The sequence below is a fragment of the Halichoerus grypus genome, chromosome 12, assembly GCF_964656455.1.
Source record: "Halichoerus grypus chromosome 12, mHalGry1.hap1.1, whole genome shotgun sequence".
Classification (NCBI taxonomy): Eukaryota; Metazoa; Chordata; class Mammalia; order Carnivora; family Phocidae; genus Halichoerus; species Halichoerus grypus.
This window is the reverse complement of record NC_135723.1, coordinates 91462189-91479153: the sequence shown is the minus strand read 5'-3', so window position 1 is coordinate 91479153 and position 16965 is coordinate 91462189. Positions and strand designations below refer to the sequence as shown.

Sequence of the window (16965 nt, the reverse complement as noted above, 5' to 3'; positions counted from 1 at the left end):
CATCAACAGATTGTTGTAGTTGCTTTTACTACTTTTATTTTTTATTTTTTTTTAAAGATTTTATTTATTTATTTGAGAGAGAATGGGAGAGAGAGCACGAGAGGGGGGAGGGTCAGAGGGAGAAGCAGACTCCCCGCTGAGCAGGGAGCCCGATGCGGGACTCGATCCAGGGACTCCAGGATCATGACCTGAGCCGAAAGCAGTCGCTTAACCAACTGAGCCACCCAGGCGCCCTGCTTTTACTACTTTTAGAGTGGGGCAGAGGGAGAGGGTGAAGCTGGTGTCTGCTGGTCTCTATCTCTGGAGAGCATTGTAGTCAGCCCCTAAATGTTGGTTGAAGTAGAAGCCTGCCCCTCAGGCCACAGCTTGAAGATAAATGAAAAGGCCTCTGGGTTGTGTTTCCGTCTGCTGTGTCACACTGTACTCTGGGTGAGGGCAGAAGGCAGACAGTTTAGAACTATTTCTGTTGGTTGGGGTCCTATGAGACCCATGAACATAAGTTCTGTCGGCCACCAGAACCAGGTGATCTGGGGGTGCCCCTGGCTGGCAGCCACCAAATCTGGGGCAGACATATGTCTAAGCTCTTTTCCAGGAGATACTGGTGACCTGGAGTGAGCCAGAGGGAGAGGAAGAAGATAGCACCCACCCCCCGAAGTATCTGGAGAGGAATACAGTTGGCCCCTTGATGTCTAGTATTGAGTTAGGAGCCTACCTTCAGGCTGAAGCTATGAAGATAAGCTAATAGCCCCCTTTTCCAGAAAGATGGAGTTTCAGTCTGCTAGCTCTCCACGCTATGTCCTGCAGTGTAGCTGGTTAAGAATTCTTTGTTGGTTACAGTCCTGTGGGATGTCAGCTCTGCTAGCCGTCACATCCAGGTGATCAGGAGGTGTCCCCTGGGCATTAGCCACAAAAACTAGGGCACCAGACATGTGCCCAAGTTCCTTGGAGATACCAGATGTCTGGAGCAAGGCTGAGGGAGAGTGTAAAGTTGGTACCTGCTGGTCTCAATCTTTGGAGAGTATTTCAGTAGATTCCTAGCTGTGTGTTCAAGTAGATGCTTGCTTGCCCATCAGGGTGATGCTTTACGATAAGCAAATAGGCCTCTTTCATAAAAAGACTGCATGTGTTTCACTGGGCTGCCTCTGCACCGGGCCCTGGCAGGGGAGGGGGTGTGTATAGGGGGTTAGGGGTGTAGTGGTTGGCCAGGTGAGTTCATGTGAGCCCTTCAAGAATGGTTTCTCAGTTTTCTGTGGCTGCGGGGATCTCATGGATACGAACCCATTGGCTTTTATAGCTAGATGTTATGGGAGCTCATCTCTCAGGTGCACGTCTTAGAAGTTGGGGTGTCAGATGTGGGACTCAAACCCATAGCTCCTCAGGGAGAAGCCTGGAGTTCTAAGCTCCTTCCTGACTGTGATGGCTGCACCAGGAGAGGGATTTAGGGCAAGATTGTGTCTCAGCCTCTCCTACTTTTTTGATGTGGGTTTTTTTCTTGTTTGCCCTATCTGTAGGAGTTGCTCAGCTAGCTTTTGGATTTCTTTCAGAGGAAATTACTTCATATATACCTGTAGATTCGGTCTGTCCATGAAACGAGGTGAGTTTAGGATCCTCCTGTGTTGCCATCTTGAAGAGAAACTTTCATATACTTTTTATAGCCTGCTTTTTGCATGCAACAATATGTTGCAGACATTTTTCATATCAATAAAAAGTCAACCCCTGTATTCATGCTGAAAAATATATCCTCCTTTGTATACTCCAAAAGTAACTTTTCAGTTACTTTATCAGTTCTGTATTGTTAAATGTCTAGACTACTCGATATTTTTCTAACATAAATAACAGTAATGAGCATCCTTGCACTTACATTTTTAATCCAACTATTGCAATTATCTCTTTAGGATAAATTCCTAAAAAATTGTAGGTAGGTCAAGGGGCCTGCTCATTTTCCATTTTGATACATTGTGCTAACACTCTCTTTGGGAAGGTTGTACAAGTGAGGAAGGTCCTGCTGCTTCACATATTTGTCAACCGGTTTTGTTAGTCTTTGTTGTATTTGCAAATCTCACTGGCAATAAATGATATCTCTTTGTCACTGTAATTAGTCCTTCTTTGGTGAGTAATGAGACTGAATGTTCTTTTCACATTTTAATTGGGTATTTTATCTTTTTTTAGCTTGCCCATTCAGGGTCCTTCCCATTTTTCAATTCAGTCTTTAAAACTTGGATTTGTGAGAATCCTTCCTGTGTATAAAGAATTCAACCATTTTTCTGACATATTGCAAATATTCCCCCAATTTTCCATTTGTCTTTCATTCTTGTTTCTGTTCTCCTTGCTTTGTACAGAAAATGTAAGTTCATAGACCCTCATGTTTATCGATGTTTTCTTTACAACTTCTGTGGTTTGTGATTAGGATTATGAAAATATACTTCTCTCTTCCAGTCCTTTGTGCCCTTCTCTTTTTTGGGGGAGAGGATATATAAGCATTTTATTGAAGTATAACACATAAAAGCATACAAATCCTAAGTGTACAACTTAATCAGCCTTCACGAAGTGAATGCATCCCAGATTCTGACCCAGAAACTCCTGACCTGTCCTCTTCCAGGCCAATGGGATACTGCAGTAGAAGGCCCAATGTGATTTCCTAATTGGTGGGCCAGTGGTCCCTACACACTTAATTTAATAACCCATTTTTTACTCCTGGGTTAGAAATGTCTGTTTGCTTACATTTCCACGATTGGTCTATTTCTAGCCTCGCTATTTTAGTTCATTGATCTGTCTGGTTTCGTCATTGTCATATTCTTCTCCTTAGTTGAATGATATTTATAGTACATTTTCAAAACTGGCTGCCTAAGCCCGACCTCATTGTTCTTTCTCAGATAAGCATCAGAGCCTCCCCTCTCTGCCCAAATCCTATTAAGATTTTAATTATTAATTCATTAAATGTATCTTAATTTAGGAAAAAGTGACTTTCTTCCTAAGAGCAGAGTTTGTCTCCAATTTTTCAATGTTTGTTCTATGCTCCTTGCTGACATTTTACTGTTTTCTTCTAAGAGATCCTGAATATCTTGTTAAGTTTATTCTTAGGCATTTTAAGGCTTTTCATTGTTGTGAATAGATTGTTTTCTTTCATTATAAATTCTAGTCTCACAGTTTGAGTGAGTTGTATTTGGAAAGGCTAGTGAGTGTCGAACTCAATCCTAATGGTTTTTCATCTGAGCCTTTTGAGTTTTTCAGGTTTATAATCACATCTGTCTTGTGATTTCAAAGGATATGGGCATGTTTTGCTCATTTTTGTATTTCTCCTCCTCCAGGGCCTGGCATGTAGTGGGCATCGAAGCATTTTGTGAATGCTTTTTTTTTTTTCCTGGAGAGAAAATGAAATTTTTTTTTTTTGTTTTTTTTGTTTAAGTAATCTCTACACCCAATGTGGGGCTTGAACTCCTGACCCCTAGATCAAGAGTCACATACTCCTTTGAGCCAGCTAGGCACCCTTGAATTTATCTTTTATCTTGATTTTGTATCCAACTACTTTATTGAAAGAGCTTGAGTCAGTTTAAGTCCTTGGAAAAGCAGATGTTAACAACTGCACATGCAAGAGATTAGGGTAAATGAGAGAGGGAGCAGGAGTGGGCAGGGGAAGCCTCCCAGCCACGGTGCCGGTAACAGCAGTGAGGGTCCCATTAGCCAGTGTTTTACTTTGTTAGTGAACCATTAGGTTTTATCTACCAGTATTTTATTTATAATTTTTGAATCAACACTCACGTGTGAGAGGGCAGTTGGATTTTTGTATTTTATTTTTGTTAGGTTTCACAGTCACTGTCATCCCGGTTTCATAAAAAAGAAACTGGAAGCTTTTCTTTCCCTGGATCCTTCCTTGGAGATTCAAAAGAACTCATCTGTGAAAGTGAATCCTGGCACTTTTGAGGATGCACTTTTTGGCCACTGTGTATTTCTGGTGTTTTGGTTCTCCTGGTTTTTTTTTTATCTTCTCTTGAGTAAATGTCAGGAAACATTTTTATTGAATATTTATGCAAATTTGTTAACAAAGAACTCTGGGGACTATTCTCTTTGGTTTTTTTTTCCTATTTCTTCTGTGTTAGTGATTATTTCCTCTTTTACATTCTTAATTCCATACATTTATATATTTCCACTATAATTCATAATTTATCAAGTCAATTTGTTTCTGATTTGCAATTTATTTAGGCTTGTTTTTATTAATTTTTTTACACTAGTTTCTCAGGTACTTCTTGAGTTGGAAGTATAGTTTGGGGTTTTTCCTTTTTATTAACAAGGCTTATTTTTAGATATATGTATTTTTAAAGATCTTATTTGAGAGAGAGAAAGAGAGCACAAGCAGGGGGAGGGGCAAAGGGAGAGGGAGAAGCAGACTCCCCGCTGAGTGGGGAGCCTGCTTTGGGACTTGATCCCAGGACTCTGGGATCATGACTTGAGCCAAAGGGAGATGATTAACTGACTGAGCCACCCAGATGCCCCTAGATATTTTTCCAAATATCAAAATATGCTTGTTATATAATTCCAAATATAGAAATGTGTAACTGAGAAAGTGAAAATTCTCTATCACCAGAACTAACCACTGTAAGTGTTAGTAGCTTGGGGCATATTCTTCCAGATTGTTTTCTATGCATGTATTTGTCTTTCTGGGTGTGTATGTACCAGTAATATTTGTGTGTATTCTATAGATGCATGTATATATGTAGGTACACATACTTCCATGAATATGTACATTATCTATCTACATCTATCTGTATCCATGTTATAGTCACCTGTGGAGAATGATGGAATGCCCCCCGTATTTTCATCATTAAGTCAGGACTGATGATGTATACACACATCAACAGGGTATGAAAAGGTTTTGTTGTTGTTGTTGTTGTTTTTTTTTTTTACTTAATTACATAGTTGAGGTCCCTGGGAGAGCAGGACAGCCCTCTCAAGCAGCTCCTAATCGACCTTGAGAGGGCAAGGCAAGGAGACTGGCTGGAGTTTTTATTGTGGCTGGGGTGAGGGTTCCCACACCAGGGCAGCGGCTTGTGTGGTTTGGATCTTTTGTTGGCCCCCAGGCTGTCTTACCAGTTCAGAGGTTGGGGCAGAAGAAGAGGAGGAGGGAAGGGTGAGGCTTAAGGGCTGGCAGCAGTCATCAGATGGAGTCTGACTCTTCTTTACACTATTTATGTCTATCTGAGTATACATGTAGCTAGGCCCGTATATAAACACACACAAACTGTCCATCTCTCCACACATATCTACATGTTGCAACTGTCTTCATATTAATAATCTTTTTAAGTTAGTAAATGTAGATTAACCTCATTCTTTCAAGTAAGTGCATGGATTTCCATTGCATGGATGTGCCATAATTAGCTGTTATTTGGTGGATGAATTAATCATTTCTGTGTTCTTTCTGCTTTTACAAACAATGGGACACTGACCATCACGCACACTACACCTTTTTACACGGGCAACTATATTTGCCATTCAATAGCACTGAACTCTTTCATGTTATAGATACTATACAAATCAAGGTCCCACATTTTTTGAAGTTATATTCTAGTGGAGAATGGATGAGGGACAAGGGACAAATGGTTTATTAATATGTTAGTATAATTAATGCTATGTAAACCTAGAAAACAGAGAAAGGAGATAGTGATGGGGGTGGTCTGCTAGCTAGTGTGGTTAGGGAGCCCCTCCTCACCCCCTTCCCCCCTGTAATAGGGCAGAGAGATGTGGGAATGACTATGGAATATGTCTGAGTGAAAAAGCATGATTTTGTAGAAAAAGTCTGTTGGATAATTTTTAAGTCGAATGTGTATGTATCTTAAATTATGATGATCTTGTCAAATTATCTTCTCTAAAAAAAATATGCACTCCTGGATATAACATATTAACACTTTTTTTTTTTTTTTTTAAAGATTTATTCATTTTTAGAGGGGGAGTGAGTGAGCATGAGGGGAGGGGCAGAGGCAGAGGGAGAGGTGGAGAAACCCAAGCAGACTCCGTGCTGAGTGAGCCTGACGTGTGGCGCAGAACCCCATGTGGGTCTCAATCCCACGACCCTGAGATGGTGGACCTAAGCTGAAACCTTAGGGTCGGGCACTTTGACTGCACTCCCAGGCGCCCATATTCTTAAGCAAGCATCTGTGTTCTTTCCTTCCTCATCAAAAAGGATGGTAACCTTTTTTTTTTTTAATCTTTTTCAATATGGTAGACAATAAATTATATCTTAATTTGTACTTTGTTCATTATTAGTAAAGCTGAACATCTTTCATATGTTTATTATACATTTTTATTTTTTGGCAAAGTGCTTATTGATGTGATTAGCAACTCTCTTACAGGCCATTAGCCATTATTATACTAGATATTTTTTCAATGTTTGTGGTTTGTCTTTTGATTTTATTTATTTATTTATTTATTTATTTTTTAAGAATTTATTTATTTATTTGACAGGGAGAGACACAGCGAGAGAGGGAACACAAGCAGGGGGAGTGGGAGAGGGAGAAGCAGGCTTTCCGCCGAGCGGCGAGCCCGACGCGGGGCTCGATCCCAGGACTCTGGGATCATGACCTGAGCCGAAGGCAGACGCCTAACAACTGAGCCACCCAGGCGCCCCTGTCTTTTGATTTTAGTATCAAATTTTTTGGCATCCAAAATTTAAAATTATGTCCTCAATTTACCATTTTCAGTTAGTGTTTTGTGTCATGCTTACTGGCCTGCATCATTCATGCATCCATTATTTCTAAAAATAAGACACTGCAAGTTCAAAGGCTTTCAGAAAACATTAAATTCTTTGATCTTTTCACAATTTGTTTATGCTTACGGCCTGAGGTAAGAATTCAGCTTTAAAAGCAACAAAACAATGCCTAGCAGGTTGTCCCCAGGCCATTAATCATCCTTTTGTTTGGCTCCTCTCAATCGATTTACCACGCTGCTATTATAATAAGCCCAATTTCCATACTTAGATCTATTTTGTGATGCATTGTTTTACTGATCTATTTTGGCACCAGCATCACACTGCTAATGATTAGAACTTTATTGCCACTTAGGCTAATAACTTCCCTCAGATTCTCTCACCTGCACATGTTTCCAGAAATTCCCTGATTTTTCTTATATGTTCATTCTTCCAAATTAACCTTAGAATCAATTTCCCCCCCAAAATCGACTCAAAAAATCCTACTGGGATTTTGATTGAGAATCCATTAGAATTACAGATTATTTTGAGAAGTATACTTTCACAGTACATTTTTCTAAGAACTAAATAGACTTAGTCAACTTTATATATTCTTATAATTTTCTTCATATACATCTTATACATTTCTTGTTTATTCCTATGTATTTTATTTTTGTCCCTATCAGCTGTTTCCCACACATTTAATATTCTGTATTTTCATTTTTCATGAGATTTTGACCCCTGGATTTAGAAGTACATGGAGATGTTGCTGTTATCTGTTATTTCTAGTTTGGTACTCTTTTAGTCAGAACACGTTCTAGGATTTTAAATATATATATTTTTAAAGATTTAAGTAATCTCTATACTCAAAGTGGGGCTTGAACCTAGAAACCTGAGATCAAGAGTCGCATGCTCTACTGACTGAGGTAGCCAGGCAACCCTAGGATTTTAAATCTTTTAAGGTTCATTTTATGCCCCCAGAACATGGTCTATCTTGGTGAATGTTCCATGGGCAGTAGAAAGGAATGTGTATTCTGCTGTTGTTGGGTAAGGTGTTCTGTTAAGTGTCAATTAGACCCTGTTGATGGCATATAAAGTTTTTCTGTGTCCTCAGTTTTCTGACTAGTAGTTCTATTAATTATTGAGAGAGGGGTACTGAAGTCTCCAACTATATGTGGATTTATCTAGACCTTCTTTCAGTTTTTACTGAATATATTTTGAAGCTTTGTGGTAAACTTTTAGAATTGTTGTCTTGGTGGTGGCTAAACCTTTCTTCACTGTGTAATGTCGCTCTTTGTCCCTGGTCTGGGCTGATTTTTAGAAGTAGAGGATTAACAGATTGATCTTTTTGATACAGTGAATCAAAGAGGGGCCTGGGAATATACGTTGTAACAAAATTCTCAGATGATTTTTATAATCAGGCACTATAGTTCTTTACAACCACTAGAAATTGACTTTGGTTAACTTAGGCAGAAAGGAACTTATTGGAATAATATCCAGTAACATCTAATGGATTGCTGGAGTCCTGCTATGAAGCCCAGACTGGTATCTCTGTAGGGAAGCAAAAAAAAAAAAAAGGGGGGGGGCACAGTTGCTCTCTCTGATCCTAGATAGTAGAGCAGTTATGTAACCTAAATTGAACCCATCAGGTCTCACACCACCTAGGACTTCATTTACTTTTTTTTTTTTTTAAAGATTTTATTTATTTGACAGAGACACAGTGAGAGAGGGAACACAAGCAGGGAGAGTGGGAGAGGGAGAAGGAGGCCTTCCCCTGAGCAGAGGGCCCGATGTGGGGCTCGATCCCTGAGCCGAAGGCAGATGCTTAACAACTGAGCCACCCAGGCGCCCCCACGTAGGACTTTAAATCTGTTGCAAAGGATAGGGAGGAATAGTTGAGAATTCATGGCTGGTGGTGGTGTGAATTGTGGTTTTAAAGGACAGAAAGGGCAGGATTGGCAGGTCTATCTAGACACATGCTTAACTATGGCATGCTTTGGTCATGGTTCAACTGCCTGGTCTCTTTTGGTTCCTACCTCTTTTCCCTTTTTTGAGCCTGGTTTCCCAAATTCCTCTTTGGGGCAACTGTAACTTATTTTGGGAGATAAATTAGAAAATAATACCTAATACTTGCTAGGTCAACTACACAATAGTTATTTGGAAGTTAGTATCATGGGTTGCTCATATGGCAGGTGGAATTATTTACTGTTTTGGAAGGCAGCAGGCCTTATACACAGGATGGGCTCTCAAATTGTGTATCTTAGGGGAACCGAAGAGGTTGAATAGCAGTAGATCATGTGAGGGATCTGTATGTGACTTTGGACAGGTAGTCATTTAGCCCTTACTTTAGGCTCATTTGTAACATTACGTTGGACTAGACCTGATAATTTCTAGGTCTGTCCAAATTGTATTATTTTGTGACTATAGAGAGCCTTGCTGTTCCTTAGTCACTTCATTTAACCATCCTTGTGAGATGAGTTGACAACTACCAAGTGCTTGGCTTATTGCTAACTGGAGACGGCCCTGGGTTAACAGATGTAGGAGATGGGAGTGTCTGAACTTGCCAGTAACAGAGCACGGTCTTGGCCAACTGGCAGAAATCCACTCTGAATGTGGAAAAAAATGGACACCAAACAGAAAGTATTGTCACACATGAAGCATCATGAACATAGATAAAATGGATTATCTTTTCAGAGATCATTAGATTACATCTCCAAAAAAACCCCCCAAAAACCCCAAACAGAACTTCCTCCTAATCCATCCTGTCAGAACTGAAGGGGGAACAAGTGGATGTTAGGCAGAGGGAGTCCCGCATACAATGAGAATTAGAAGTTGAGCAAACTAGACTGGTATGAAAGTGTGGAAAACCAGATCTCTTCTCTTCCCCAGATACTGGTTTGCTCTGGAGATACTGAGGAGTGGGTGCAGAGAGGTCTGACCTGGCCAGGACGTGTTAATGTCAGTCCTAACTCACAGGGTCACACAAAATGCCTACAATAGCTGGGCCCAAATAAATAATAGACCTAAGATGTCAGGAATGCACTATTTGCAGAATGGCTGCAAAGGACATCCATTCATGTAGGTGGAGAGAGGATTTCCCCTTTGACATAAAAATCTATTTAGAGGGCGCCTGGGTGGCTCAGTTGGTTAAGCGACTGCCTTCGGCTCAGGTCATGATCCTGGAGTCCCTGGATCGAGTCCCGCATCAGGCTCCCTGCTCGGCAGGGAGCCTGCTTCTCCCTATGACCCTCACCCCTCTCATGTGCTCTCTCTCTCTCATTCTCTCTGTCTCAAATAAATAAATAAAATTAAAAAAAAAAAATCTATTTAGAAGTGACTGGGGCACAATAAATTGAGTCATTCCTTGTGACTTGCAGGTTCTTATGAGTGCATCATTCCTGGGGGCCCTGTGTCTTTTCTCATCGGTCTGTGTTGTATGTGCCATTTCTGCATTTACTCTCCCCATTGAGACCAAAGGACGGGCCCTGCAGGTAAGTGATGCAGAAATCTCTTAAGTATTCTCAACTATCATCTTTGGACCAAAGGAAATGAACTTGGAGTATGGAAATTCTTCTTTGAAGCACACCTGACATCCAGGTGTGTGCTAATGTGTGTGGTATTTGCTTAATGGGTTCCAGTAAAAAAATAAAAGGGTATCCAGTTTGCTTGCATGTAACTTCGAGCAGCACTGAAACTAAAGTAACCAAGTATTCACTCCAAATCTTTGCTAAATTCTTGAAAGAGGACATTTATAGTGTGATTTTTCTGAATGATGTCTTTATCACACTAGAATTAACTCTAAAGCTACCATTGCCAGTCAGGTACACAGGGTAAATGCTAGGGTCTTAATTCCTTATAAGTTTATTAAGAAATCTTCTATTACTAGTTTTGAGTGTCAGACATTGAGGATGAATGGAGAAGGCTTTCTTTTTATTAAATGTATTGATCTACTGAATCACTTCTTATTCCAGCAAATTAAATGAAGACCTGTAAACCAATGTCTACTGGAGAAGAAAAATGCATTTTATCTTTACGAAGAGCTGTGGCACATTTTTAAAAACTTGGTTTAATTTCTGTATACTACTTGGTAATGCTACATACAGAAACTGATTATGTATTTTTGAAAAATAAGGCACATGAGAATGAGGTGGGTAAACTTTATATTGATGTCCTTCTTTGGAGACTATAGAGAACTTCTATAAAAATATACTTTTAAGATTGGAAAGGCTTCTATGGGAGATGGGTAGGGGGAAGGTAGCTTTTCTTTGACATCAAGTCTGTTAAAGTTTCTTAGAGAAAATGCATATATACTTGATATTTTCCCATGAGGTTTGTAGCAAAAGTTGGCCTGAAATTTGGTAGCTAAGGCATGAACTTGGGGTTGTATCATTAAGCCTTTCAAAACAGTCAAATTCACAATTAAAATTCGCATTTAAATTGTGTGCTTATCTATAAAGTATGCCTAAATTAGCATGAATCTTGCATATAATTGCAAAAAAGCTGGGAATAAATGAATTTTTTCCCAGATCCTGTTTTTATTTTAATTTTATTACTTTATGGGAGACTCCCATGGTGTGATAAAAAATTAAAAAGTGCATCAAGCTTTCCTACATCATGCAATGACTTATCTGCCCTTTGTTGAGCAATCGTAGCATGCAGGACATCACACCCGTGCATATCACTCTACTAGATTAGGTATGGTGTAGAAAAAAAAAAAACACCTAAGGCTTTTGTGTTGAGATGTAGTCTTTTATTGCTATTTAGGCTTATTGTGGACACCTCTAAAACTGGGGACCCCACGGCTTGTTCATCTACTCCTCCCATCCGCACTTTGCAGTGGAAAAAGAACTCACTGCAGCCACAATCAAGTATCACTGTATTAGCCAAGTCTATTTATGAGAGGGTTTATACGCCTGCTTCAATAGGGGTGCAAATCATTCCTATTTGAACCAGAGGTGCAAATGGCTTAAAGTCAGGAAACTTTCTCTGTAAAGGGCCACACCATAAATATTTCATTTAGTGAGCTAAATATCGTCTCTGTCACACACCTCCACCACCCTTTCAGCCTTAAAAAAATGTATGGTGATTAACATAATAAAATTAAAAAAAAAAAAAGTAAAAAACATCCCTATCTCTTAGACTGTGTAAAAGAGGGCCAGAGGTTAAATTTGGCTAACAGGCCATAGTTTTGTTGAAATAAATTTCTAGGTCCAAGATGGAATAGCTCCTGCCCAGAGTGCCATATCAGCAAACAAATTTATTTTAGAGAGTGCAAGAGCTGGGGGCAGGGGGCGAGGGAATCTCAAGCAGACTTCCTGCAGAGCCCAATGCAGGGCTCGATCTTACCACCTGAGATCATGACCTGAGCCGGAATCAAGAGTCAGACACTTAACTGAGCCACCCAGGTGCCCCAGCAAACTAAAATAACTTTCATGTCCCTGTAAATGTTCTACTGGGCCAGAAACAGTGTGTTCAGTGTGCCAATCACCAAGCCAATTCTGGCTTATTTTTTATCCTATAAAAGCTTCCTGCCTTCTGCCCAGCTTGTAGTTCTCTGGACTCTTGGGAATGGACATTGCCTGATCCATAGTGTCAAATAAGGTTTGTTTGGGTCACCTAAATCATTTTTAACTGGTTTTGGCAACAAGGACGAGCATCTGAAGTAAACTGCTAACGGCCCTATGGAACAGTAAGACACACATGCAAGGAGCCTGCTGAATCCTTTGAGTTCACTGTTTCTCTCATCAAAACCAAGGGCCGTGGGTAAGTCACTCTAGGCCTTGTATGCTGCTCTCTGATCTAAACGAGCTATGTGCTACAAATATATACAGTTATATACAACTATGTATGTATGTGTGTGTGTGTATGTATGTATGTATGTAAAATATAGTTCCCAGAAAGGTACATTATATTGGGAGTCTGCAAAGGTGGCAGCAGTTAGCAACTCCTAAAGCCTTGAGGTACATCCTTTGCATAAATTGCTGGGAGACTTGGGGAAGTAAGATAAGAAATTTGAACTGTTCTAACCAATGGAACAACAAAATCTAAATGGGCACAAGTTGGACTATTAAAAGCCATTGCTAATTGGAATCTTGGAAGCCAAAGATGTGAAGTTGGTGGGCATGGGTTGAGCACTTAAAAGAGCACTTGCCACCTAAATCTAAGACTCCAGTGCAAGGAAACGTTGGTCACAGAACAAGGTAGACTGACACTAGGTCACTTAGCAACCTCAAGAAAAATTCTGTGCAACAAAATACAAGAAAACGTCACAAAATCCCCAAGCCCGCTTAGGGATTAATTTACTCTGAGAAACCCAAGACTTAAATAAGGTCAAGTTTCAAAGAATTGAGGTCTTGGAAGCTGTATCTACCGACAAGAAGTACACTTAAATAAAAAAAAAGTAAGGGTTCCCAAATCAACAACCAGGAGAGGATACCTATTTTAATTGGTATGTAGAAGTCTCCAAGATGTTTCAAAATTCCAAAATAGTTTGATTCAGTGCAAAAGGCTAATAAAGTTTGAGACACAAGAGATACCTAAAACAAGACTGTAAGATGATGGGACACCTTGAACTCCCCTCTATCTTCCTTTACCTGAGTAATCACAGTCTACTCCTCCATTATCTGAATTGCCTTTCCACCCTGTAGAGACCACAAGACCCAAGCCAATGGTCCTGAAAGTTAGTGACCTTAAAACAGCAACAGCTCCAAGGCCAGGAACCTAAGACAACAGCTGGGTCTCCCCTATTGCATCCATCCTAGGGGGTCCATCATCAACACACTGGCCCACAAATTGGTGCTATCAACTGGGACACTGGAAAAAATTGTCCTCGAAGATTTTATCACATTTGAATGCCCCCATATTTACTCTGAAAGGACGGACCTCTACCCACCTCCACGAGGCTAGGGTTGATGGAACTCTGAGAGATTCTCCTATAAATTACTACCAGTTATTCCCTCAAACTGCCAAGGGGAAACTAAAATTAATGGAAAACCTTACCAAATCTTGAGAGGTACACTCGATTTTAAACTCCACTCAGTGGAGCCTGTAGATGGGATCCTGGTGTAACTGGCAGAAGCTGGTGAAGAGAGAGAATTCTTATCAAAGTCAGCTCTTCTGGACCACTGTAATGCCTGATCAAGAGAAACTGTACATTGTCCTGTCCTTTCCAAATCCAGATTCTTGGGAATTTGGTTTTAGGGAACCCATTGGTTATTGATCCTTTCTCTCCCAGGGATGGCAATTACTTTGTCTCAGTTTGTTTCCTGAGACTGTGGCTTTCTGCCTGCTAGGGCTTGTAGGTTGTTCATTCTTGTGTCTGTAGGCCCCTCAACTGTCAGGATGGGTGCCAAAAGATGGCTGCACAGAAATGTGGGTTGTACCCCATTTGTGTCTAGGGGCCTACCAAGTGTTGATCAGGGAATTGCTAAGGTCCTTTTTTCTTTTGGTTATCTTTGGGAGAAGTTATGGATCTTGGCAGGGTAAAATCTTTCGGAGCGTTAAATATTGCTAGGAATATTTATGTTTTGTGCTGGCTGGAATTTGGCAAGGTAGTTACAAGGATTGTACCCTATGGCCAGAAGTTGGCCAAATAACAAGCAAATATTCAGAGCCTGATAGAACTTTTTAGGCCTTCTCCCTTAAGATACAATGAAATTTATACAAAGAGGGGGGAAAAATGCCAAACACAAACAGCTCTAAATCTAGAACGCAGGAATCTTTTTTTGATTTCTTAGTTGGAAGATCATCCTCCAGATATAAAAAAGCAAATTGAAGATTGGATGGGTGGGTCAGCCCCTTGGTATCATTCAGGGTGCAACCCAATTCTTTGAGGAATTAAAAATGTCCTTGTCTTACAAATTGAGTCTGTAATTTACAAGAACAGAAAAAGGCCACCCCTCCTTTTAACCTCCCCTATTCATCTCAAAAGGCTTGTAGGTGTTATAAAAATTCTGGATTTAGGAAACAAAGATTCTTCTTGGAGGAACTTACATTCTTTTTCTGTGCCTTTGAGATGTAAATGTTCCAACCAGTATTTTCTAGGAACCATTAAGGGCCATCTCTTTGGAATGCAAACCTTGGGGAGGCAATTGTTACTTTAAGGCTATTTGGAAATCAGGTAAGTGAAAAATTTTTAAGTCTTCTCCACAAACTCTAGTAAGAAGTTTGAGCCATCTGAGCAGATGAACTTATTCTATCTGCCAGAAACACAATTTGGATCCAGTTATTCTTGACACACTAGTGAGTTTAGTATATTATTGTATCCATTTTATGGCTAAAATTTTAAAACATTTTATGGCTAAAATTTTAAAACAAAAGCTCTAAGATACCGGTTTGCATCTGTATGTTTGTTATAGATAGGACAGGTGTTTGTTATCTTTTTTCTACCTACAGATGGTATTGCCAAAATTAATTTGTCAAGAGCTCTATTTAAGTTGCTTAAAGACAAACACGTGTTTATATAAATCAATACTCTCAGTGTTTATATATACTCTCAGAAATACAGACACTAACTCAAATGTTTTTCAAGTTCAAGTGATCTAGGATATCTTTGGTTTAAAAAATAAAGCTATTTTAAGTTTCTTGGCTTAATTAAAACAGGCAGTTCTTTAGAGTTATCAATATTAAATACAGACAGGACTTTTACTCCTCCTAGGGTTTACTGAAAGTCAAATAAGGTGATGGTTAGCTGTTTAATGTCTCATGAGTAATCTAAAGAACAAATAATGAGATAGAAAAGTTTACAAATAAAATTTTCAACAATAATTACGCTTTATGGTAGGTTTCCTTAAAAACTGTTCCCAAAAATTTTTTTGTGACCTGAAACCTTAAAGTTATACTGAGTTAAATTAAATGATGGACATTCACTGAATATCTAGATCATTTACAAGTAAGATAAAATATGGAGACCTTAACTACTGAACATAAGTTTATCCACTTTTGGCTTCCTTTTACAGAGGAAATAAAAATACTTGGGTGTATTAGTAAACATGTTTTGTGCCACACTGAAAAATTTCCTATGAGGAATATACTTGAAGTTATAAAATATATTTATACATTTGTCAATCCACAAAATGCTAGCCAACAGATAGTCCCCAATTGCTTACTGTTAAAGGATTAATGATTCTAAGGGGCTAATAATTCTAAATAATATACATAAATAAAGGAAACATCTCTGCAATAAATGTAGGATGTGTTTTGGGTAAGAGAAGTTATCAGATATGGACATGTTTTTATTAAAGGAAAAATAATTTGTCCAAAGGGAAACAATGGATTGTTCCAGAATGAGAGGAAAAAGAAGGGCAAAACCGGAATGAATATTTAAAAAGTTGTTGGTTTGTGGAAAAGGCTAAGACTGGAATGGATATAAGTTGTTTTTTTTTTTCTTCAAGATTTTATTTACTTGAGAGAGCACAAGCAGAGGGGAGGGGTAGAGGGAGAAGCAGATTTCCTGCTTAGCCAGGGAACCTGGATCCTGAGCTGAAGGCAGGCACTTAAATAGGGGTGGCTCAGTCAGTTAAGTTTTAAAAAAGAGTTTTGATATCAAAAGTACACTGGTGCAAAATTAGAATTTGTTTTTCTGTTCAAAGGACAGCTTTCTTAGATTATTGACCTGCGCTAAAGATAGTGTAAATAAAGATATTTCTTGGCTTTCTAGGCAGATTAAAGAATTTGTGGTCTTACCAAAATACTTGACCATGCTTCATGTTGTCTTTAACAGGTCTTCAAGTATTTAACCCAGTCTTCTCATTATTACAACAACTAAGGGTTTTAAAAAATAACTATGTAACTTTGTTATTAGCCTCTGAAGTTAATTGGTAAATGGGTATCTTTGGCAAAATTCCCCCAACTCAAATTCTAAACAAAGTCTTTTTGACTTTGAATTAACGGACATTTTCTAGAGGGTCCCTGGCACATCTCAAAAGATTTCTTCTAATGAGATAGAACAAAAGTTAAGCCTAATTAGGCTTATTTGATGTTAAATTATAGAGGAAACATTGTCAAGTTAGTGATGTTAACCTTCTTAGGCTATATCCATACCCATACAGATACGTTATTAATGTAAATGTTTCAAAAATCACATTAAATTCCTAAAAATCTGGTATGTACTGGTATGTTGAGTTATAATTCCTGTTATCTTAAAATGTTTTATCACAGAAATAACAATTTCATTATAATGAATAGTCATTAACAATATCATTGTTTTACTTGTATTTTTGCAAAAGTGAGACTCATGGAAAGGGCCCTACCAAATTTCAAAGTGTTAAACCCTGGGTACATATTTCACA

At 39.0% G+C, this 16965-nt stretch overlaps 1 protein-coding gene across 1 annotated transcript in view; it reads left to right on the top strand.

Moving 5' to 3' along the window:
• SVOPL (SVOP like) overlaps positions 1–16442 on the top strand; it is a 74052-nt gene extending 57610 nt beyond the window's left edge. The window contains exons 14-15 of the mRNA XM_078059832.1: positions 10054–10167; positions 16398–16442. Coding sequence (XP_077915958.1) covers positions 10054–10167; positions 16398–16442 — 159 coding nt within the window. The remainder of the gene's footprint in view (positions 1–10053; positions 10168–16397) is intronic.
• The last annotated feature ends 523 nt before the right edge of the window (positions 16443–16965 follow it).